The sequence below is a fragment of the Castor canadensis genome, chromosome 8 (assembly GCF_047511655.1).
Source record: "Castor canadensis chromosome 8, mCasCan1.hap1v2, whole genome shotgun sequence".
NCBI classification, from domain to species: Eukaryota; Metazoa; Chordata; class Mammalia; order Rodentia; family Castoridae; genus Castor; species Castor canadensis.
In genome coordinates, this window is record NC_133393.1 from 35,199,283 (window position 1) to 35,224,879 (window position 25,597).

The window sequence follows — 25,597 nt, forward strand, 5'->3', positions numbered from 1 at the left end:
AACTTAATCCATGTAAAGCACTTAGCACAATGCCTGTCACACTGTAAGTGCACAATCAATACAAGTATATCTAGATTCTCCAAGATGAGGCTGATGCACAGCTGGAAAAAAACATTCAAAACTATCATTGCAATAAATTTTTAATCCTGATATTTTACTTTGAAATTTAAAAAAAGATGAGTAAGCTATAATCTCATTCTCATATCCTATAATCAATTCCTAATAATTCAGATTCAAAGTTAATGAAAGGTAGTGGATACAAAGCTAGCAGGAAAAGTACAGAGTTAAAAATTTCAATGTATCAGGTATACTCTATGTGTTTGTTTCTTTGTTTTCAAAATTTCTTGTTTATAAAACAGTGAAAATTTTAAGTAAGATCATCAACTGACTTAACTAAGTAATGTAATATCATATTATTGGTCTTTATTTGTACTAATCAACTATAGGAAAATAGCCTATAAATATTTAAATTAATATTAAACTTAATATTAATTTAAATATTAAATTAAAACACAGAATTGTAGATGGCTTCTTCTCAGTGACTTCCATAAGAGTCTGTTTCAGAAAGCACTAGGTAATGAAATAATCAAAGCATCCTCTATTTTCTAGTGTTAACTACAAAATTATGCCTTGAAAAAGTACAAAAATTAAAGGCTACATTAAAAGTACTTCTAATAAAGAGAAAATTGCAACTAATTTTGCAACATGAATATGTGCTAATAAAAATGTTTATTTTAAAATTAAATTCTGTCTTCTACCTGAAATTAATACTAAATACATTTAATAGAAAAAATAAAAATAAGGTGAAAAAATAAACTATGACCGGATTTATACTTTCTACTCAATGTGTGAAGCCCAGGACAAAATCTTATACCTAAAACAATAACTGTTATGAAGATGCCCAGTAAGTGTTATCATAATGGTATTTTTATAATGTAAAGTTGAGAAAATATGTACATCGGCTCATCTCACTTTTAACAATTACCTTTAATTGTTTCCTCAACAACTTCTACCACACGATCTATCTGTTGAACCTGGAAAAGAAAAAACAAAGGCTTAGACAAGCAATGCACATGGAAAGGAAACATTTGTGTTTATGTTTCTGCTTGAATCAACAGACATATTTTCCAAGTACATTAATGCATTTGGAGACATAAAAGTTTTTAGACTAATGTTTTATGTAAAAACAAAGTATGAAATTATCAACCTCATGACCTCCAGTGATAATTGAAGAAATCATACTGTATTTAAATAAACTGCCTGGAGTTAGTATAGACTATTCATATAAACTCAACATAACCTGAGATATAAATTTAAGATTAATTAAAGCCATGTCTCTTCCCACAGAGCTTCAAGCAAAGGGGTCTTAAACGATAACCAATACAAAGGGAAATGCTAGTATTAAGGAGATCTATCCCAAATTCTAGCCTTTATTATTTTAATTTTTAAAGTCTGTTCAATATATTTCTCCCATGTGCTCAGTACTATCCTCAGATCCAGGGATACAGGTCAAATAATAAAGCTCCAGCGCTCTATACATACCAGTGAGCAAGACGGCTTCTCAGGGTGCTGTTCAAACATAGACAAAAGGTAATGAATCGGACATAGGATACAAAGGTGACTTTTGAGTGATGACAGCAGAAGCCCACTAAGGAGACTGAGTAAGCATGGCTAGAGTTTAGAAGGAAATTGTAAAAAGCAAAATAAAATTATGATCAAAGAAGCTAAGGGAAGAAATTCAAGTAAGAATAGTTAAAGTTGATACTATAAAAATTCCCCAATTATCATTTGAGGAATACTTCTGTAATAAGAATTAAAGGAGAAATATATGTACCCTGAAAAAATTAAAGTAAAATCGAATGATAAACAGGAAAGAAAGCACCTATATCATCCTCCATCTTTTGTGTGTACTCTACAGATAAAATGGCTCAATATGACAAACAGATAGTACAATTTTTCTGGCATTAAACATTTTATATGTAGTTTATGTAGCATTTCTCTTTTTAACAATGATAGGGTAGATTATATGTATAAGAAAAAAGGGTGCAGGTATGTATCACCTATACAAATAGGCCTATGGTGCTCATTTTACTCGTTACCTAGTATCTCACTGAATGGATGTACCACAATACATTCATTCATTCATTCCCCTACTGGTGAAAGAACCCAAGTGAGATGAGAATTTTTTTAAAGAATTTATTAAAGACACAATAACAAATCTCTTAAAAGAATTCCTTCAGCCTCAGTGTTTTAAAGGAAAAGGTGACAAAACACACTCAAATGCTGTACTGTTTCTGACCACTCTGAGAAACTTGTTGGAGGTAAAATGAGAGGAGTGGGCAACTGTATCAAATGATACAGAGATAATAAGTAGCACCTGTACTAAAATGAATATGTTTTTAGGGGAGTAGACTGTAAGCTTAGGGAAAGAAGTGAACTCAGTATTAATATATCATAAATTTAAATATGGAGATAGTTTAATATAGAGTAACTGTTATCAAAAGCTGGGTAGGAAGGGAAGGAAAAGGAGGACTCTCAGTAGCTAGAGGAAACTGATTATATACGTGTTTGGGTTAGGTTGGTTCATTTAACTGTTTATTCTTATGGGGTTTTTTTTTCCTCCTGTGAGGAGAAAGGTGATAAAGAAAGAAAGAGGAGTTGGATAGGAGAAATAGTTAAGGTAATGAGGTCCCTCAGGAAGCAGACAGGAGAAGGTCTAAAACAGGTAAGGAAGAGAAAGGGGATTAGGAGGAGGGGGTTTAAAAGGGAGACATGAACTTTATCAAAGAATATTGCATGCATTTATGAAACTCATTATTTTGTATCATTATTATTATTAATACATCCTCTATAAGCAGGCTGTTTGGCTTTTCAAGACAAACAGGAGACTCCCTCCTATGCTGCCCCTGGGTGTAGTAATATTAGCCTCAATAAAAGACTTCTCCAGAATAGTCTTTTCCTACCTATATTAGTAGAACAGGCTAAGCTGGTAACGTGAAGACAAGACAGCAGAAGCAGCAGTATAGAAGCAGCATAGTAGTAGCAATGGCAAAGTTGTAGCAATGACAAGAGGGCAAGTGAAGAGACTGGCCAGGGCAGAGACCATGGGGAGCAGAGGCAGCAGAGAAAATGGGTATGGCAGAAGTAGAGAGAGCTAAGAAAGACAGAAGTCTGTAAAGAGCCACAGGAGAGAAACTGAAGGCCCCAGACACCAGAGTTCCAGAGAGCTGCCAAACCTTAATAGCCAAGGGTATAAGATACCCCAGGCCCGAGAACTGAAACACTAGTTGTTGTCAAGGGCTGAGGGTCCCCATACTCTAAGCTGGAGAGCTGTACACTAAGTGCCCAAGAACTCTAACACTAATTGCTGAGGGCTGAGGTGCTAGCAGCTTAGGCCTCTTCAAGAGTTGGAACACCAGGAGGCGTCAACTGCTGCTATCAGTTGCTGGCTACTCACTATAGCTGGAAACTGAGGATTGCAATAGCTGCCAAGTGCTGGGACTGTGGGTGATTAAAACAGTAAGACTCCAACCTGAGTACCTAGAGCTTCTAAAAATGGAGTGATAGGACTCTCTCAAGCTTGACAAGCCTCTGTGGTTGCAATTCCAGTCCCAGGGCCTTGAGCACTCAAGGGCCCAGGACTACCAGCATTGACAGAGCTCCTTGCCTACTTATGATTTCTATCTGGGTAGAGCATAAGGACCCCAGCCAGCTGACTGATAACAACTTCTTAAATATAACTAAAAAAGCACAAGCAACAAAAGGAAAATCAGATAAATAAGACATAATCAAAATTCAAACTTCCTGATATTTCAAAGGACACCATTAAGAAAGGAAGAAAACAATACAGAAAGTGGGAGAAATATTTTTACAAATTACTTATGTGACAAGGGCCTTATATTTATAATATATAAAGAACTTCCATTAAAATAAAAGATAGCACTAGGGAAGTGGTGGCAGGAAGATCATGAGTTCAAGGCCAGCTTTGAACTGTTATATAGAGAGTTCCTTTCTCAAAAATAGAAGACAGACAGGTAGATGATATAGATGATACACAGATAGATGACTGACAGATGGAAAGACAGATGACAGATAGATAGATGATAGAGACAAACCAATTAAAAATGGGCAAAGGATCTGAATGGATACTTCTCTAAGAAGTATATGATATGCAAGTAGCCAATAAACACAAGAAAAGATACTTGACATCATTAGCCAACCAGGAAATGCAAGTCAAAATCACAATGCAGGAATGCAGAATTATCATTTCATAGGTATATTTTTAATTTAGGAACATGAAAACATTCTGAAAATGGATGGTGGAGATGGCTGCAAAAAGTAAGAACGTACTTAGTGCCACCGAACAACATTCTATTCAAAAATGGTTGAAATGGTTAATTTTGTGTTATGTGAACTTTGCCACAGTTTAAAAACAAAAAAACAAAAATAGCAAGATGCCACTATATACCCACTATCATGGGTATAACAGAAAAGACACATATTAGTGTTGGTGAAGATGTAGAGAAATAGGAACCTTTATACATTAATAATGGATTTGTAGTAAAATGCAGCAAAGTTTGGAAAATAGTCTGGCATTCCCTAAAATGGTTAAACAGACAATCATCATATGATCCAGCAATTCTAATCTCAAGCATACACCCAAGAGAAATGAAACCTATGTCCACACAAAAATTTGGACACAAATGTTAGTAGTATTATTAACGATAAGTCAAAAGGTTGGAACACAGGTGTGTCCATCAACAGACGAAAGATAACCAAAGTGGAACATACCCATACAGCAACACAGATAAGTCCTAAAAGGCAATAAAGGAATGAGACATGCTACCACATTAGCTAAGTGAAAAGGCCAGGCAGAAGGTCATAGTCCTTTTATATGGAAAGTTCACAAGAGGAAAATTTATAGAGACAGCACAGGCTAGTGACTGTCTATGAATAGATGGGGGGACAAATGGGAGAGAGTGCTAAGGAGCTCTGGGTTTCCTTTGGAAGTGATGAAAATGTATTAAAATTAATTGTGGTGATGGGTAAACACTTTATGAATATGCTGAACACCATGGAAATATACATTTTAATTGCATGCATTGTATGACACATGAATTCATCTCAAGAAACCAAATGTGACTAAAAAAAAAGATGAAAGCAGTCAAATGTAGTAATGTGAAGGTCATTAAAATCAAGAAAAATTTGAGGAAATGTTCCAGATAAAAGACACCTGATAACTACGTGCAACCACGAACATCAGGGAATTTTTCTTTTCCTATAGAGGATGTTACTAGAAAATCTGACAATATCTGAAAAGTCTGCATACTACTTAGAGTATTCTATCAATGTTAAATTCCTAATTTTGATAATTACTCTATAGTGATGCAAGATAATATGCCTGCTTTGAAATATACAGGTATTTAGAAGAAGCACCATTCTTGCAACTTACTTTCAAAATACTGGAAAAAATGCATATAAAAATATAATAACTAGGTGTAGTGGCTCACACCTGTAATCCCAGTTACTTGGGAGGTGAGTTAGTGAGGATGGTGGTTTTCAGATCAGCCTGCCCAAAAAATTAGCAAGACCCATCTCAATCAATAAGTGTGGCATGGTTACACACACCTGTGGTCATCTACATGAGATGCCATAGATAGGAAGATTGTGGTCTGAGGCTGGACCCAGGCAAAAACATGAGATCTTACCTGAAATACAAAGCAAAGAAGGCGGCAGGGTGTGGTTCAAGTGGTAGAGCACTTGCCTGGTAAGCACAAGGCCCTGCGTTCGAACCCCAGTAACACCAACAAGAAAAAAATAATAATAAACAAACTTGCTAAAATATTAATATTTGAGAAATCAGGAAAAGGATTTAGGGACACTGCTTATTTTTGCAATGTTTCTGTTAACATGAAATTATGTCAAAATAAAAAAGAAAATTTGTGTGTGTGTGTAGAAGAAATGAAGAGAGATTTAGTTGAATGGACAAGTACAATTTTGCTGGAAAATATACCTTCTGATTTAACAAACATTTGGTATCATTTCTTTTAATGGCAGGAAAGTTAGATTATTTTCCATGAATGATAATTTAATTACTAGCTTATGTGGGAATTCTAGAACTTTAAAACAAATCAACCAAAACATTTAAAAAGCACTTGAGGAATGGGGGTATGGCTCACTGGTAGAATACTTTCCTAGCCCTGGGTTCAAACATCAGCAAAGTATGTGACTACAGACAAGCAGAAGCAAATCTCATTAAATGATTTAAAAGTAAATATCATGCCCATTTCCAGTAAAGAGGACAATGGAAGGAATAGTGGTAGGCAGGGCTGGGATAGGTAGGAATTAGGAGGCAAAATGAGCGCAAGCCAGGAGAATGAAACCGTAATCGTGAGCAAGAGAACAAACCAAAATTCACATATACTATTGAAGAGTATACTGAATGTATTTTAGAAAACAAGGAAAACTATTCTTAATTAATACTATAAATTATAGCCCTAAATACACAAAAACTTATTCTCTGGCATATAATTCAAATAAAATAAATAAAACTATCTTGTCAGGCACTTGACAAGATATAAGTATACAGAAAAAAGGTATGTAGTATGTTCTATTACGTACTTCATATGTTCTCCACAATGAAGAAAGGAGCTGATGAATAATCAACTCACAAATAACATTAATGAGTCATTAAGACTGAAGAACTTTGAAGAGAAGTCCATATAAACATTTTATTCACTATGAGAAACAATTTCAAATTTATAACTAAACATGTATCAAAGAAGCAAGCATATACCATGGCAGCGAAGGCAAATAAAAAATGTTAGCTAACACTTTCTAATTGTTGAGAGTAATGTTGTCAATAGAACACTATGCAGTGGTGGAAACGCTTACAGGCTGTGCTGTCTAACATGGCAGCCACTAGTCACATGTGGTTGTTAGGTACTTGATATGTGGCTACAGTGACTGAGAAAATGAAATTTTAACTAATTTAAATTTGAATTTAAACAGTCATGTGTGGCTAGGTAAGCATACAGAGAAGAACAGATTTAGGGAATGGCTGAGATGGCCATCCTATTTGCAGAAATTTGCTACAAGGCAGCTCTAGGAAGTTAAAGCACATCACAAACACAACTTGCGAACTAAGCTAGAAAGAGTCAAATGCAAGTATTCCATGCACTTGAAGGAGCTGTTTTCCCCTAAACAACCAGCAGCTAGGTAAGCTGATGGTCAGAACGATACAGTGACAGCTTACATTTCTTAGACAATTACTTTGTTTCAGGCTGTCTGTGAATGCTTCACATGCATTATTACACTTAACCTCACAGTGTACCTAGGTAAGAGATACTACTGTTGCTTTCAAAGCACAGAGAACTAAGGTACAAAGATACCCAGATAGATGTCTGCCAAGTATTCTTAGAAGATCTAGCTGAGGAATGGCAGAGAGGGAGCCCACTGGAGGAACTTCTCTTGACCTATAAAGATGAAGGTCATTACTAATGATCACAGAATGCTACCACTTGAAGCTGGACTTTCAGGAGACCCAGACAACTATCCCCATAAATTCCCCAAAAGTCACAGCTGGCATGAATGCACTCGCTTGAAAAATATTTATTAAACACTCACCATACATCTCATACTGTTCTAGAAACTGGAAATATTATAACGAAAAATACAGAATCCTTGCTTCATGGACCTGATATTCTAGTTGAGGGACAAAAGACACAAATAACTGAAAATGCTGATTTCCTATCATGATAGATGTGATGAAAAAATTAAAATATGGGATTGGCAAGAGGTGGAGAGGACAATTGTGTTACAGTGGTATGGGAAAACATCTGAACATGTACCATTAAATCAGGGACCTGGACCGCTGGCAGAGGCATAGTATGAACCTAGGGGGAAATGGTATAGATTATGAAGTCAAAAGAAGGTCAGTGTTTGAAGGACACAGTGGCATATGAGGCCAAATAAACAGAAAGAAAAGATTCAGTGAGACATGGTAATTCATGCCATACAGTTTGGTATTTTACTGTATTTGCAGAAGAAAAGTCCCGGAAGATTAATAAACAATGTTAAGATTGTTCAGGCTAATGTTATGGAAAATTTTCAGACTATTGTCTATCCACATTTCTCTATTACTTGGTGTGATCCTTGTATTTGCATGAATCTGGCTGAGGTTTTATAATCTTTTGAATTTATCCCAAGACATATCAAATTCATTCAAGAGTAAGAGAGGTAAATATATTATAGATACACATAAACACAGAGGAACATTTTCATTAGCTCCCTTAATTTTATAAGTATTACCAATAAATAAAAAGACAACCTGTTATTTTCATTCTAATTAAGAAATAACATAAAAAAACTTTAAAACCACCTAAAACCTCTATCACATGATGGTCAATAGGCACATATTGTTATTACATACTCAAAATGTGGCTATGGTGACTGAAGAACTGAAATGTTCATTAATTAAAAATTGAATTTAAATAATCCTATGTAATACATTGTAAGAAACGTTGTAAATATGCAACATACTCCCCCACACCCAGCACAGGGAGGGAGGGAGGGAAAGAGGGAAGGAAGGGAAGAAATGGAAAGAAGGAAGGAGGGAGGGAACAAGAAAGGGAAGAAAAGAGAAGCAAAGAAAGAAAGAAAGAGAGACAGAAAGAATAAAGTTACAAAAGCAGGAAATGAAGACAGTGAGAAAGAAAACCCAATCTTGTATAAAACTCAACCAATAACTGATGGACCACCACTGCATAATTTTTAAAAACCAAGAGTGTATGTGTGTAATTTGCTAAGGTTTATCACTACTTTAGCAAAAGCCAAAATTAATTTCTAAACTACCTTTATTTTATTCATTTTGACAGTTTACCACATACTAGTCAAGACAAAGACAGCTCAAACAGCCGTATGTAAGCTATTTTACCAGATTACATTAAATTTTGGGTTTCTAGAAAATAGGACAAATTAGAAGTCTTTCATCTTTTAAAGTGAAAGATTTCCCCTTAGAAGCACATTTTAATTATAAATGAATAAATAAACAATCATATGTGGCTAGGCAACCAAACTGAAAAATGCAGGCGGAACTTTGAAAAAGAAAAAAAATGGGTCTTGTTTTTGAAAAGGAAAAGGAAGGTTCTTTTGAGTGTAGATTTTTAGTTTTCTCAGCAGCATTTATTGAAAAGCCTTTCCCCATTTTGTCTTCTGGGTGGCCATATTAAAATATTAGTTGGCTGCATATGCTTAGAATTATTTCTGAGCTTTTCATTCTATTTCACTAGTCTATGTGGGTTTTGTTTTTTATTGCTATAACTTCAAAGTATTATTTGAAACCAGAAAGTATGATACCTAGAATTTTGTTTTCCTTTCTCAAGATGCTTTTTTTTTGGGGGGGGAGGGGGAGGAGGGGCAGAGGAGGAGAGTTAGGGTCTTGGATTATCCAAGTAGGTTTAATTGAATCACATGTGTCTCAAAACCTGAGAATCCTTCCCATCTGTGAACAGAAAGGGATGACAGAGTAAGGTCAGAATTTGACCTTGTTGGCTTTCAAGATAGAGGAAGGGGACCATGAGCCAAGGAATACGGGTAGGCTCTAAAAGATGGAAACAGCCAGGAAATAGACTCTTCCCCCAAGAGCATTCAGAAAAAAATGTAACCCTGACAACACCTCAATTTTAGACCACCAAAACCAATTCAAACTTCTTACCTTGAGAAGTGTAAGGTAATATGTGTTATTAAAAACTGCTATATGTGTGATACTTTGTTCTGGCAGCACAAAAAACTAATACACTAATTAGGAACTAAACATATGGGAAAGTTATCTAAAAGAAGAAAAGAGAAAATGTAAAATAAAGGAAAACTAGGTATAGTGTGAAAAAAATTAAGTTAAATGCATACATTATATTTAATAAATATTCTATTAACAAGTTTTTTTTTTTTTTTTAGTTAAGACACTATACCAAGCACAGAAAGTAAATGTAAAATAATGATATACAAAACCCTGGCTTTATGAATGCTGTCAGTCAATAAATGTCCATCATGGCAGACAAAACTGCAAATAGACTGACCAATTAAATAAATCCTTCCCAAAAAGAGAGAAAATATGAATATGAGATATTTCTCAAACATGTTCCCTAGAACCCTGGGAAAAGTAATTCTTAAATTTTGAATTTACAGAAGAAATTATCCACCCACCCTCCCAAAATATGTTTCTACCATACCAAAACTTTAAAAGGCAATGAAAAACGATGATGTGATCCAGCAATCTCTCTTCTGAGTATACACCTAAAGAAGAAATCACCACCTTGTAAAACTATCTGCACAACCTCCATATTCACTGCAGCATTACTCACAAAAGCCAAGGCATGAAACAACCCAGGTGTCTGTCAAGGAACGAATGGAAAATGAACTCACATGCAATGAAGTATCACTCAGTCTTTTAAAAGAAGGAGATAATGCCATTTGTCACAATATGAATGACCTGCAGGAAATTATTTAAGTGAAATAAAAATATTGTATGATCTCACATATGAAATCTTTAAAGAAAACTGTTGTTTCTTTTCTTTTTTAAAAAAAGGTCAATTATACAGTGATAAAGAATTGAACAATTGTTATCAGTAGAGAGGGAAATTGGAAGGTGTAGGTAAAAGGACAGAAAGTAGCTATATAAGAATAACCAGTCTACAGATCTAATGTAGAACAGAAGGGCTATGTTTACACAGCACACATCCCCTTCCTTAAACATGCTACTGCTAATGCCTGAAAGCCCTGTCTCCCTTCTACTCATCAAACCACTGCTCAGTCCTGTGGCTCTCAAGAGATTTCATGGAACTTAGGGAAAAGATAGTTTAGTGCCATGCACATAGTTATAGAATCACTATTGATTCTACTAGCTAGTAAATTAAAAAAACAATAATAGCCAATAAAGAGCAGTATGTCCCAGGCACCAGGCTAAGTATATTACATGCAGTAACAGATTTAACCTTTACAAAACTAGAGCCAGGCTCTATCATTTTCACCAATTAGCAGATGAAGAAACCAAAGTACAGAGACGTTAAGAAACTTGCCTGAGGTCATAAAACGAAGAGTGATGCAGCAGAGACGGAAATCCATGCACTCTGGCTTCTGAACCACATAACCACTCATAACAAGTGCTCTTAACTACGGTGATACATACCATTTTAATCATTCAATAGGTGAAAAATATATATGGATACAGGTAAGATTAGCAGGTAAGTAAGTGAAAGCCACACATTTTGGAAGAGAAAAGCATGAATACTGTCTTTTTTAATAACTAAAAGGAAAAAAACTGAAATATGACAGAAGAATGGTCAGAAGACACAAAGTATAGACAAACAGAACAGCAATTCTCAAGCTGTCCCCTCAATGTCCATGCCACTGTCACTTTGAGAAACTGTTCCACCTCATGAATTTGTTCACTTTTGCTATATAATAGAAATAGCCTCAAATTCAGCCTTTTATACATAATTTTCAAAATTAAAGTGTTCTCACTTGAAATTGTCTTTGTACTTTGTGACTTTTCCAAATTACATCAGCTGGCCTGAAAATATGTTTAAGCCATTGCAAATCAACCTGGTAACCATCCCTGAGATGAGTGGACACTTTTGGTAAGCCACATTTCTGCTTGGCCCTCCTAAGAAAAGGTCCACTTGCCTGGAGGGCTCAGAGTTGGCACAGCAGGAAGTTCTGTCATTTATAAAATTTCAATATCAAACTATACATTCTGTTTGGAATCACATGTTTCAAAATGTTACAACTTGTGCATTCATTTATGGCTTATTTAGGATTTCTGTAAGTATGATATAGTTACAAAGCTAAATCTTAATGAACCAACACCAAGACCTGGTTCAAAGATCATGCTGGTTATTAATGTAGAAAAGCTATGCAAAATGGGCAATTTTAAAATATACTTCCCTATAACACAGAACCAGACTTCCTAATAAATGCCCTTCCTACTAATAATGCATACTGCACTAACACCTGAGTAAGAACTAACAAAATGTGTATTTCCACCTGAGCCTTACATACAAATTCCCAACTAGTCAATTTTAACATGGCACAGAGACTCATCTCATCAGATTCTCCCAGGAGGGTAGAGTTTTAGACTCAAACACAATGCTTCTTCCCAACCAAAATGTAAACTGTATGATGACTTTACACATAAGATACATTCCCAGCACCTAGAAAAGTACCAGTGACAAAGTCTGCACACAAGAAAGTACACCAAAAAAAATAAAAAATAAAATAAAAAAAAAATTTTTTGAAGACCCAGGAGTTGAAGCCAGGCCCTTCAGACTTCTGAAGTCCACTATTTTTTCTTTTCATCCAAGCTTTAATAGGGAATATCCTATTTTCTGACTGTCTAATCTAAAAGAAACTTTCTGCAACAAATGAGTCTAAAAGAAGGAACATGGCATTGAATAGTTACAGTTACAAGATTGTGGAATTATCTACAGCTAGTCATCGAGCAACTGATATAAAGCAAATAGCAGCAATATAAAATGGCATTGCATAAAAACTCTAAGGTGGATGGCTAGCCATAATTATTTCCCAAAAGACAAATGAAATTTTTCACTGTAAGGTAAGGTGTTTGGATTTGAAAACATTAAAAAGAAAAAAAAGATCATGATTCTATAATAGTTACCTACAATTACATAATCTAGATACAAAATATGTTTCATTTTCATGCTTAAGTTTTTGTTAAGAAAAGATCTCTTTATGCCAGCAATCTATGATTTCAAATCTGTTCTTTCTCCTCCTGCAATGTGAAGAAAGGGGAGGTTTGAGCACAGGTCTGTACTCCAGGACAGGAGGCTTGCAGAGATGATAGCCACTGACACCAGTTCTTTCAGTCCATGAGGCTAAAGACTTTATTTCTGGTTCTGATATTCCATTATTTTCTTTCCACGTGACACCACAGAAATAACAGCCACAACTAGATAACTACAGGGGACAAAGTGGTATGAATAAAAATAAAAGGCTCAGGGGCCAACCCAAGGCTTACCGTGTGCTCTTAGAACAGTGTTACCTCTGATTACTAAAGCAAACTTAATGCCCCATACTATGGCTTGAATGTGCCCCACAAAAGTTCATGTGTTGGAAACTTGATCCCCAAATGTTATCTGAAGGTGAGGTCTTTGGAAGGTAATTAGAATTAGATGAGGTCATGATGGTGGAGCTCCCATGAAGGGATTAGTGGCTTTCTTAAAAAAAGGAAGAGACACCTGAGCTAGAACACTTGCTCTGTCTGACCATGTGATGCCTCCACAATGTTATGAAGCAGCACAAGGTCCTTACCAGAGACCAAGTGGAGGCTGACACCATAATTTGGACTTCCAAGCCTACAGAACTGTGAGCACAATAAACTTCCATACTTTATAAATTACCATTCTCAAGTTTTTTGTTACAGCATAGAAAATGAATTAAAACATATTATTTCTTAAGGCTGATACTGATGGATATTAATGTGTTATGATACTAATTATCTTCCTTTTGGCTATTATTATTTGCTTTCTTGAGACAGGATCTCACTATATAGCCCAGGCTAGCCTCAAATTATGCATCCTCCTGCCTCAGCCTCCTGTGTGCTGGAGTTACAGGTGTGCACCACCACCCCCAGCTTGTATTTATATTATTAAATTGCTTACTTCATGACCACTTTCACAGAGGAATAAGTATTATATGTCTTTTAACTCAGGTATACAATAAGAAGCTGGCTCTCTCACTGATCCCTCCCCCACCACCAATATCAACTTTATACTTGAATCACTTGGTCAATAGAATTGAAGAAGCCTCCTTGTATTGTGGGGTGACAAAGATAAATCCTAACAGAAGTTTAGTAAAAGCAAAGTGAAGCTATTTTTCCTTGTGTCTCTATTAACACCCTCCATCACAAAAATTTTGTTAAGAAATGACATTCTTTATTCAATCACAAATCAATTATGTAATCCCAAACATTTAAGCAAAAACAGCTTCCCATGTCATTGATTATAAACGTTTTTTTTTTACACTTAAGAACGTTCTCAAAGGTCCCATTTTCTCTCATATGTGGAAGATAGGTTCAATATAAAATTAAGCATTATCATATATACAGAACATGTTTCCACAAGTGGGACTGTTAGAGGAGACTAAGGGAGGAGGAAAAAGAAGAAAAAAATGAGAGAGTGAAAAATAAGGAAAGACATTATATCTGCGTAGGAGCAAGACACAATGAAACACATTGAAAAATGTTGAACAACACAGGATAGGGAGAAAGGGATGAAGAACAGTAATAGAGGGGATTAGACTGATTAAAGTATTTATTTACAGGTAAAATACTAAGGCAAAATCCCCACTGAAAAATGAACAGATAAGTAAAAAATGAAAGACAAGCATGTAAAATGGGCACAACTGAGAGGCGGAGAGTAAACAAAGAGGGTATAGGAGGGTGAATATGGTTGGTGTACTTTCTATACAAGTATGACTATAGAACATTGAAATCTGTTGAAGTTACTTTAAGAAGGGGAATAGGGTAGGAGGGAAAATAATGGAGGGGATGAACCATACATATAATATATATAGAAACTGTCATAATAAAACCTCCTATACAACTATCACACACTAATAAAAATATTTTTAAGAAGTTAAGATAGTGTCACATTTTAAAAAAGAGAACTATTCTTCCCCTTGGTATAAAATAGTTTACTTCTTTATTTCATTTTAATTCACTATATTTCAGGAGGTTTCTTATTTTGTAGCAATTCTAACAATTCTGATGAGAAATAGGTCTCAGTAAACATCCAACTGTAGATGATTTTGATTTCCTTATCCAAATTATTTTTGAAAATATTTAGTGACATTTTCTTATACAAAATGTTAGTGATGGCAAAGAAAATGTCACATCGCTAATATTCTATGCAATGATCTTGACAAAGAACAATACTTTAATAATACTTAATATTGGTTAATATATGATTAAATTACTACACTGAAAAGTCAATAACTTTTACAACATACTAATTTTAAGTTAAAATCAAAAGGCCACTGTGGGATCTAATATATTTTGCATATTTTCTAAAAAAGTAGAAAATACTTCTACCCAAGAATTTAAAAATAGTTAATTACAGGATATCCTTCAAAAGAACACTAATGCAAGATTTAAAACACTTGAAAAAAACAGAGGGGAAAGAAACAAACAAAAAAGCTTAGAGTATAATAGAAAAAACAAACACAAAAGTAGAATTGAGATTACAATAGTGTTAAAGACCGAAAAGTAAAGGGTATAGAAAAAAGTGTAATAATTGTGTCGGGTGATAAAAATAGGAATTTTCTTTTTATTGATTCTATTCGCTTTTCATTTCATTCCTGTGTTCCCTAGTTACTTCTCCAATTATAAATGGGCCAAATAATAAGGAATGCTAACGGAAATAAAGTAGGATGTGATGGAACAAAAAAGGTGCTCGATTAAATAGGAAGTGCAAGTGCTTGTAAGTGTCACAGCTTTGTTTCAGCTCTGAAAATTGTCTTCAACAGAAATACCACCAGGTGCCTGCCTTATATATTTCATTTATATATGAAACTCTGGGGATCAATCCCAGGGCCTCAAGCATGCTTGGCAGATACTCCACTACTGAGCCACCTCCCCAGGCCCCTACACTTTATCCTAAGAGTCTCTACTACACCTTAATACACTAAGCTCTTCTCTGCACTCACTGGAGTTCAAAAAAGTTACCTTAACATACACAAAGAGGCTTTTTCCATACTACAGAAAACATGCTATTTCAGTAACCTAATTCTTAGGAATGAAATCTAAGATGAAGGCCAACATGGACCACATTCCACCTCTAAAACAGTTCTAACCAGTTTCCTTCCCCAACACAGCAGGATTATGTTTACAGAGAGAGTTAGCCTGACATAAAAAGATAACTCAGGAGTCGCATATTCATTTCACTCCTTAAACCAAGAGAAATCAAAATGTAAACAAATAGTGAAAACAAGCTAATGTTACCAAACATTCATGTTCAGTTTGTTTAAAGATTATTAAATTTGCTAGTGGAGTGAGGACTTTGCAGTAGAAAACAAGTCATTACACTGAGAACATAATATGAGATCCTGTTAATAGTAAATTAAGGAAGGGGAAACCCATTATAAAACTCAATACAGATGCCAATTACTCATATAAACTTTTTCTATGAGCATACTACATATAAATTTTTTAAGTTAATAAAGCCCTTTTTTTTTTTTTTTTTTAAGGATCATTGGTGAGCTTCCTATACAGTTTGGGCAGAATGGTGGAAAGGAAGAAGTACCATTGTACCACTGGTAAACAAATCCTGATTGGATGTCAACTACATTAGGGCATTTTGAACAGTGATAGCTACAAAGAGTAAGAGAAACTGGACTTTTCAGAGCTGATTGGCCGCCAGGAAAAATTGCGTGCCAGGATACAAGGGAAAGATTCTTTCAGTAGGGCAATCAACAAACATTTATTGGATGTTTACTGTGCATCAGGTGTTGTTGAGGTTGCAGAAACATGGAGTTTTAAAGGGACTGAAAAGCTGTCCTCATGAGGGTAATAATTTAAATAACAATGTGACTTTACTCAAAGAATGGTATAAGTAAATCTAAAATTCTAACTCTAAACCTAAAATCGTAACTGTGTGCTAAGTTAAGGCTTCAAACGACAGATGCGAAGTGAGCAGAAGGAACACAGAACAAATCACAGAGAGGACCATGCAGAGTGGTTAGAGAAAGCTCAGCAGAACATGTCGTGTTGTTGCTGAGCCTCGGGAGTGAGGATAGCAGAGCTGGGACATTCCAAAAAAGGCACCTATGCACCAGGAGATGACAAGTACTTAGTGGAAAATTGTAATGATATGAAGACAGACGGTAACAGACAAACTCCCTAACTATAGCTTTTTATTTCCCCTCCCTCTCTCTGTCCAGATGGAGGCTATACTCAGGTTTGAGCTGAGAGCCTCCCACTCACTAAGCAAGAGCTCTACCACTTGAATTACACTCCCAGGCCTTTTTTGGCTGTAGTTATTTTTCAGATAGGGTCTCACACTTTTTTCCTGAGCAGCCCTCAGACTTCACTTACTGTGTAGCTGGGATCACAGGCCTGAGCCACCATGCTCTGCCTCAGGGTTTCATGTTTGTGAGGCAGGAGCTCTACTGCTTGATAAATACCTCCAGCTGTTTTTGCTCTGGTTATTTTGGAGATGGGGTCTTGCTTTTTTCCCTAAGCTGGCCTGGACCTCACTACTATTTTAAGCTTCCCACTATCGCTGAGATGATAGGCTTGCATCACCATACCCAGCTATTACTTGATATAGTTTCTTCTAAACTCTCTGCCCAGGCTGGCCTGGGACCACAATCCTCCCAATCTCAGCCTCCCAAGTAATTAGGATTACAGGTAAGAGCCACTGGCACTAAGATACTAATCTCTTTCTTAATGAGAAAATCTACAACATGTTTTTGTGGTACAGTGAAAAGTTACACAGGCATAACAAAATTTCAGAGGCAATAAAGACAGTCTGTTTAGGACAGTCATAAATAACCTAGAAATAGGAAATAAAATGTAGAGCTATGATGTAAATTGCATAAGATTTTCATTTAGTCTACCCTTACCCCGATTATGCTCAGTCCTTTGAGGTAGTCCTGACGAGGCTGGGCTTGAGGCACACATCCTGCTAGCACTACTTTCTTGTTCTCCTCTTGAGCTTTTCTAGAAGAATGAAGAAAAGAACAATGTGAAGTCTCTTGCTCCCAAGTATACCCTTGGAAACTGTTTTTGGTGCACTTAAGTCCTCCAGATAATTAAAAGCCAGTTAATTAACATAAACCAGGAGCTTCTTACAACTGCTTAAAGAAAATATGTTATAAGACTTCTGCACTGTATGTCTATTCATCGTACCACTAGCAAACATGTTAGCAGTTCAATCTGACAGTGTCTCCCGTGATCATCTCATTACAAAACAAAACAACAGCACAGAATTTACACGGATATGAATCATTCTGGAGAACCACATTGTTCAGATAGACAGAATAACCCTGCAAACAAGTTACTAGTTTTAAATGTTAATGAAAATGTGCCTTAAACTTTAAATACTCTTTCCTAGTCTTTTGATCAATGTGCAAACAAAATTAATTTTTAAAAAATTTAACTGAAGGCATAATATTTCATATCCCACCTTCCCCAATAGCCCACTTATTCCTGCTCCCTAGACAACTTACAGTTATAGACTGCTTCTGCTTATTGGCACACTCCAGACCATCCCTCACATGTGCAGAAAAAAAACATTTAAACAGACCTGTATGAGATATACACATGTGTGTACACACACATACATACACATGCACACACAAATATCTGAGAAAGTATTTCTGAAATATACAAACCTAGATGTGAAATCTATGTTCAGTAATATAATTTATTTACCGCATACATTGTTATGGTTTGGATCTAAACTGTTCCCCAAAGGCTCAAGCCCTGAAGGCTTGGTCCCTGATGTGACAATGTCCACAGGTGGGGGCTTCTGGGAAATGAATGAATCATGAGGACTCTGGCATTGTGGGTGGGTCAATCCCTTGATGGCTTCATAATATCATAGACTATTGTGAGATGATGGAAACCTAAGAGATGGGACCCAGTTGAAGGTAGTGAGTCCTTGAGGGTTTGACCTTGGAATCTATATCTTGTCCTCAGTCTCTCTCTTTCCTTCCCTCTTTTGCTTCCCTCTACCCACTCTCTCCCAATGTCTGTTTGTCCGTCTCTCTGCACCCCTACACACATCCTGGCCACCGTGAGGTGAGCAGTTTTACTCTATCACCCTCTTCCACCTTCAACCTTGCTGCCAATAAACTGTGGACTGAAACCATGATACCAAACAAATCTTTCCTCCTTTAATTCTAAGATACTTTGCTACATTGAATGAAAGTTAATACAGATAAATTCTAAGTAAAAATGATAGTTTAGAGGTGTACATATCTAGCTATTCAGTAGTTCTTTACTGAAGATTTAGGTAAATATTCATTTGTTCAGGCATATATTTATACAGCAACACTGATTTTTGTAACCAAAAATGCAGAGGTTTTATCTTTTCCTACAAATTATTCATATTCTTTTCCAATCTTACAATTAAGTTTTCAAAATTCAATATATGAATTTCCCAAATGTATGACTTTAGGGTGTTTTGACAATTTGTTTACTTTGAGTCCTTCAGGGCTGCATTTATGCACAAAACTGAGTCCCTTGCTACCCTACCAATCTCCAGGCTTCCAAAATCCACTGAGAAAGCTGAGGGTATCTGCAGCCCAGTTTCTGAACTTGTGACTTCAGACCAGTCTACCATCAAGTGAAGAGTCTCTATACCTGGCACACTTTCTCTTCTATGTCAACACCTTCAAGAGCACACATTCAGAACTGGAAGCCAAGAAAAAACTGGAATTAGCAAGTCTAGGTCTTTGTGATAAGAGCAACGTCAAAATCTTCTGGAAAGTACAAAGAGAAGGATTAAATGAATAAACAGACAGTACTAATTACTAGTTTAAAATCACCTGTAAATGTTTCATTCCAGTGACTTCTTAGAGCACTTTGATGTAATTTTCTCACTTAGAGTCCTGAAAACACTTGTTAATGAACTTTTTTTAATCTCAGTTTGGTAGAATGCATAATACATCCAAGAGAATTACTACCTAGCTCTGCCACCTGGCTTTACTTTTTTATCAGTACTAAGCACATCACTGCACACAAATGCTTTTCTTATAGTAAATGTTATCAAATGAAAAAATATTTCCATTTTCATTAACAATCTCTCCAAGGAAGTTAACAGTTAGTTTTTTCCAAAAAAATTTGCTACAGCACCTAGAACCACTATCAATAAACATCTAAGAGAGACTGTGAGATCACTAATAAACTCAAATAAAAAGCCTGCTTCCTATAAAATGAAGTAATTCAATTACTTAATTATTATACACATTGAAGACATTATAGTGAGTGCATAGAGCACCCAGAAATGAGGAAGACCAGCGACTTGCACTTCACAAACTTATGGTTTATGGTTTATATATTGGATGAGATGTAAAAGACCAAAACAACACAGCATCAAGTAAAATGCTTTTAGTGAAAGAGAGATACAGAGGTAATATACTATGAAGGGGAAAAGAACGTACAAGCAGAACAAGACAGGAGAAGGCTTCATTAAGAAATTTGGGAGAAGGATTTCCAAGATGGCGGCTACAGGGAAGAAGCAGAAAGCATGTCTCCTAAAGTGAAATCTTGGAGAAATGCTGGAGACACACCTTGCAGGCAAGGCCACTGAGAAGAGGCAAAAATTTGACCCCTCCACACCTCCAGCCTGCGCAGAGCATCTCCACTTCATATTGAATGGAGAAACCAGGAGGGCCCCCGGGCCACCGGCAGTCACCCGTGCCGAGACGGCTTGGGAAGACCCAGACAATATGAGCTAAGCCGTACGCGGTACTCCCACAGACAACCCTGGGCCAGATCAGCATAGCACCCTGGACAGACCAACCCCCACCCAGGGAAAAAAGAGAAACTGAGTAATAAGCAATAAGAACAATAAAGACATGTGGGAAAGAGGGTGGGGCACCCTGAGCACCAAAGACAGGGGGAGGGGAATCCCTCCCAGAAGTGTAAATAAACAAGCCAGGCCTGGCCAGAGAGGGCAGAAGTGCCCAGCAACCAGGAGTGGGAAAGCTTGTGAGAGTAGTAGAGGGAGGAAAACTCCACAGGAGAGGAAGGAAGACCCACTTCCCACGTGAACTGTAAACAAACACGCCTGCCAGCAGGAGCAGCAGCACACGCCCAGCAATCAGGAGCAGGAAAGCTTGTAAAAGCATCGGTGGGAGGAAAACTCCACAGGATAGGGGGAAAGACCCACTTCCAACTTGAACTGTAAATAAACACGCAGGCCTGAGACAGGGGGTTCAGTGTCACCTCCCCCAGTGTGCTTGGAAAAGGGAAAGTTTGTAGCAGTGGCATCATGCACAGAACTCTGAGTAAACAAAGCCTGCAGGGCTAGGTGAGTGCTAAGTTCACCCCAGAGATCTGCATAAATAACGCCTTCAACAACAGCAGGTTGACAGCAGCAGGCAGGCAAGCCACAGCCACAGATAGCCATTCACAGACCTGTCTCCAGACTCTTTTTTTTCTCTCTCCCTACCTTTGATGAGACAACAACTGAACTACAACTGCATGCTGAAAAACTTACTGAAACGGTATTGCATTTAGACTTGGGACACTTTGTGGGTTTGGTTTTTTTTTTTTTTCCTTATGTTACTCCTTTGATGAGACAACTACAGAACAACATCTGAGGCACCATCTCCAGGATTGGTGGCTGAGGGATGAAACCAAAATTATTAAGACTGAAATTTCATTGCATTTGAACTTGGAGGTTTTTTTTTTTAATTTTATTTATTTTTTTATTTTATATTTTATTTTTTTATATATACATATGTTTCTTTCATTTACTTATTTTTAATTTTTATTCTTTTTATTTTTTATTTTCAATCCTCTGTCTCTCCAATGCCTTTTCAGCTTACTGTTGATTAGTACACTGTCTCTCCCTGTTTATATCTTTGAAACCTTTTTTGTTTGCTTATTTTGGTTTTTTTTTCTACTTATTTGTTTTTCCCTTTTCCTTTAACTTCTTTGCTTTCCATCCCTTCTCACCCTTCCATTCTAAATATCACTAGTGCTATTACTACAGCCAGAAAATACTTAATTGCACACAGTACAGGGACAATAACAACACCAAGGGCAATGACAGTAAGACAGAAAAAACAGGAAAACCAGTTTCCCCACAGCAAAAAATTAGTACAGGAACCACAGGGAAATGAAGAAAACAGATACTCAGATCCAGACTCCAACAAAATGAAGATAAACTATACCAAAGAACCCAATGAAGCCCACAAGAATAATTTAAAAGAAGAAATACTACAGGTAATCAATGAGTATTTTATAGAGATGATACTGGATATGGTCAACCAAAATGTACAGGAGACACTCAAGAAATTCCAAAACAACAAAAATAGAGAATTTGAAAAAGCAAAAGAAGAAATAAAGGAAACGATAGAAGCACTGTATAAACACAAAACTGAAACAGAGAACACGATTAATAAACAGATAAATGAACTCAGGACAAAAACAGACAACATCAAAATTGAAAAGACCCAGGATAAAAGCGAGAGCACACAAGGGAGATATGAGGATAGGTAAGACACCTTAAAAATTAGCTAGCATTTGTTGCCCTCAAGGCAGAGAAACTAAAGCAGATACCTTAAAAGCAACTGAGGCCAATAGGAGAAGGGGACCAGGAACTATTAGATCAAAAAGAATTAACCTAGAAGGTAACACACATGCACAGGAAATCAATGTGAGCCAACTTCCTGTATAGCTATCCTTATCTCAACTAGCAAAAACCCTTGGTCCTTCCTATTATTGCTTATACTCTTTTCTTCAACAAAATTAGAGCTAAGGGCAAAATAGTTTCTTCAGGGTAGCAAAGGGGGGGGAGAGGGAGAGGGTGGGGTGGGTAATAAAGGAGGGGGTGAAGGCAGGTGGGAGAAATGACCCAAGCATTGTATGCACATATGAATAATAAAAAAAAATTTAAAAAAAAAGAAATTTGGGAGGCTTTTTATTAGCAGACAGGAGTAGGAGTGAGGCTTAAAAAAAAAAGCTCTAGGCAATTGCAAAAGCAAGGACAAAGAGCATAACGTAAAAAGCAGGGGAAGTGCTAAACACCAGATCAGGTCACAAAACAGGGTTGATCTTGAGGAACTACGAAGAACAGCAGAAAATTAACAGGAAAGGTTCAAATGAGATGCTTGATTTCATCATTTAGTACACACTATTTCAAGCTGTTACCGAATTTGGCTTTAAAATGGTAGGGCAGACCAGAACTATAAGTCAAAAAACCACAGCCCAGTCACAGAATATTAATGCCAACTTTATATGTAACCAATTAAAGTAGTCAAAGGCTTAATGCAAATTCTCAAAATATTCTTGTTCTAAACAGTTCCTTATTATATTCTATACTTTTACTTAGTAAGCTTTGTTTAAATTAATAAAATCCTGAAAAAAATTTCTTTAAGAAATGTACTATGCACAGACATTTTTAAAAGCTTTTGTCCTTCAAACTGTGAATGCTGATAAGAATAATACCCAGAAAAGTTTAAAATGGTGCAGTGATTGAGGTGAAGATAGTGATGGAGCTGGGATGAGCACCCAGATATACTTATTCCTTGACTATCACACTTTAGAATACTGATCAAATGGGTTTTGATGATATAATAAACACTGAAGCAAACATTTCTTCCTGAAAACACCATAGAAATTTATAGAGCTTAATATATTGAATGTTTTCCAGCAAGAGCCACAATTTAATATGCAATCTTGTGAACAAAATGATAGTCGAATAGCAGAGTAATAAATTCAGGGACCTATCATGAAAAACACAACTGTCTATATGTAGCAGGTAAGGAGGGACTACTGATTCTCCATGTTTTTCTCTTATCCTGTCTTTTCTGAAAATTGGTATTTATGAGCAAAAGTCATGTGTACTTCTTTAATCAAAATTTTCTCTCATGAAAAAGTTTCATAAATATATACCTAGTTTTAAATTTTTTAAATGCAAAATCATACACTGAGAAAAAATTTTAACTTACAACAGCACCAGAAAGAGGGTGAAATCAATCTGTTTTTGTACAAAGTAAACACTGTTTTTACTCTGCATGAGAGGATTCTCTACATTCAGAAGCTCAAGTGAGAGGACACCTATTTTAAGTATTGGCATATAGGCGTATAGTCATGTGAAATACAGAAACACATCTAAGCAAATAATGCAAGAGAAAACAACTTGATGAGAGCTTATTGAGCTATAAAATAATCTATCTAGATACACTCACAGGTGTCACCAGAATGTACAGAAATAACCAAAACCAGAGTAACAGGGACATAATTTTAGGATCACAAGATTAAATGTTATTTTAACTGAAAAACTAATGAAAATTATATATTTTAGGATCACAAGATTAAATGTTATTTTAACTGAAAAACTAATGAAAATTATATATTTTATGCTGTAAAAGAAGAAAAAAATGTCATAACAAGGTGAGCAGTTTGCAGTGCATCCAGTAGAGAAGAATTCATAGGGTAAAGATTTCTCACTGTCTATGATAACAGTAAGCAGGGTAGGCACTACATAGATGATCAAAATAATCTACACCTTAGACACAAGCAGTCATTTCTTTAAAGTTAATATAGATATAACAAACTACCATACCCTGCCAAAGTACCCATATACAACCAGTCAAGAAATTTCCCCTTGAGGGCTGGAGGCATGGCTCAAGCAATAGAGCACCTGCCTAGGAAGGGAGAAGGAGAGGGGAGGAGAAGAAAGAGAAGGAGGAAAAGAGGAGGAGGAGACATGGTAGTAATAGTTGAAGTTCCCTCTTGATTCCAAATTCAATTGGTTTCCTATATTATCCTCACTGCCAACACCTGTAAGAACCATTGTTTATTTAAAAAGTCAATAATAAAGCATTTCTGTTTGCATTCTACTACTCATTCGTGAAAACTGAAGAGAAAATGATAGTCACTAAGGTAAAGTTCACAGTCTAGTGGGAAGAAAAAGAAATGGACTTCAGAAGTCAGTTTTCACACAGAATAGTGGTAGCAAGGAGAGCTGTCAGCAGTCCTTGGGACAATCAGTATGTACCACTGTCAAGAGACCCAAGGGTACCAAGGTTACAGAAGAGAGGTGGCTGTCCCTGAAGACAAGGCTGCCTCACCCTGACTCCAACTGAGGTCCCTGAAGGACTACATCAGGGAGAGGGGGTTTAGGGGGGTAGCACTGAACAGCTAAGACCAGAGTCCTGCTCCACCTCCAGTGTAATCTGTGCCTGAGTTGCCATCTGTTTTGTAATAACAAGGGTCTGTTACTGGTTACTATGAGTTTGGTGTATGGGCTCATTTAGCTCTGGGTAAACCTACAAAATCAAGTTGCAAACTGCAAAACTAAGGATCATACCTGAAAAATATTGGTGACATCCAGTTAAGTGATCTGGAAAGTCACTTTCTAAAGGTGAAATCCCAATCCTTCAAGCTAACTAAGTGTACATACTCTCTGCCTTCTAAAGCTAGAGGCTTACAAGCTATATCTGAAAGGAAAGCAATAGATTTGTCTTTGATTCAGAAATTCAACACACTCACAAATTAATGGCAAGTCACTCAATAGTAAGTCCATCCTTCCAGTTCTTCCCAAAATTCTTGGAACTTCTACGAACAAAGCTTGTTCTCTTACAATCAATCCATCAGCAAATCCCCCTGATCGTACCTTGGAAATATGTCCAGGTTCCAGCCACTTTTCACCACCTCTACTGCTACCACCCTGGTCTATGCAACTAGCCTTCTGCCCTTGTAGTTTAGTTTGAACACACCACAGTAGACCTTTTAAAATAGAAACTAGAGCACATCATCCCAAAGTCTCATAGATCATCATCTAGCAAAGACTGAAAGTCAAGGCTTTTAAGAAAGGCCTCCAAGTGTCTAACTGCCTAGGCA

The 25,597-nt window shown here is 36.4% G+C and overlaps 1 protein-coding gene across 6 annotated transcripts in view; it reads right to left on the bottom strand.

Annotated features, from left to right (window-relative positions):
• Positions 1-25,597, bottom strand: part of Cdkal1 (CDKAL1 threonylcarbamoyladenosine tRNA methylthiotransferase) — a 615,415-nt gene that overhangs the window by 440,064 nt on the left and 149,754 nt on the right. For all 6 annotated transcript variants that reach the window (XR_012450736.1, XM_074082797.1, XM_074082798.1 and 3 more), the window contains exons 6-7: positions 17,638-17,734; positions 986-1,034 (exon numbers count right to left, since the gene is read on the bottom strand). Coding sequence is in view for 5 of the 6 variants with exons in the window: in XM_074082797.1 (XP_073938898.1) it covers positions 986-1,034; positions 17,638-17,734 (146 nt within the window). In the remaining variant the exon portion in view is untranslated. The remainder of the gene's footprint in view (positions 1-985; positions 1,035-17,637; positions 17,735-25,597) is intronic.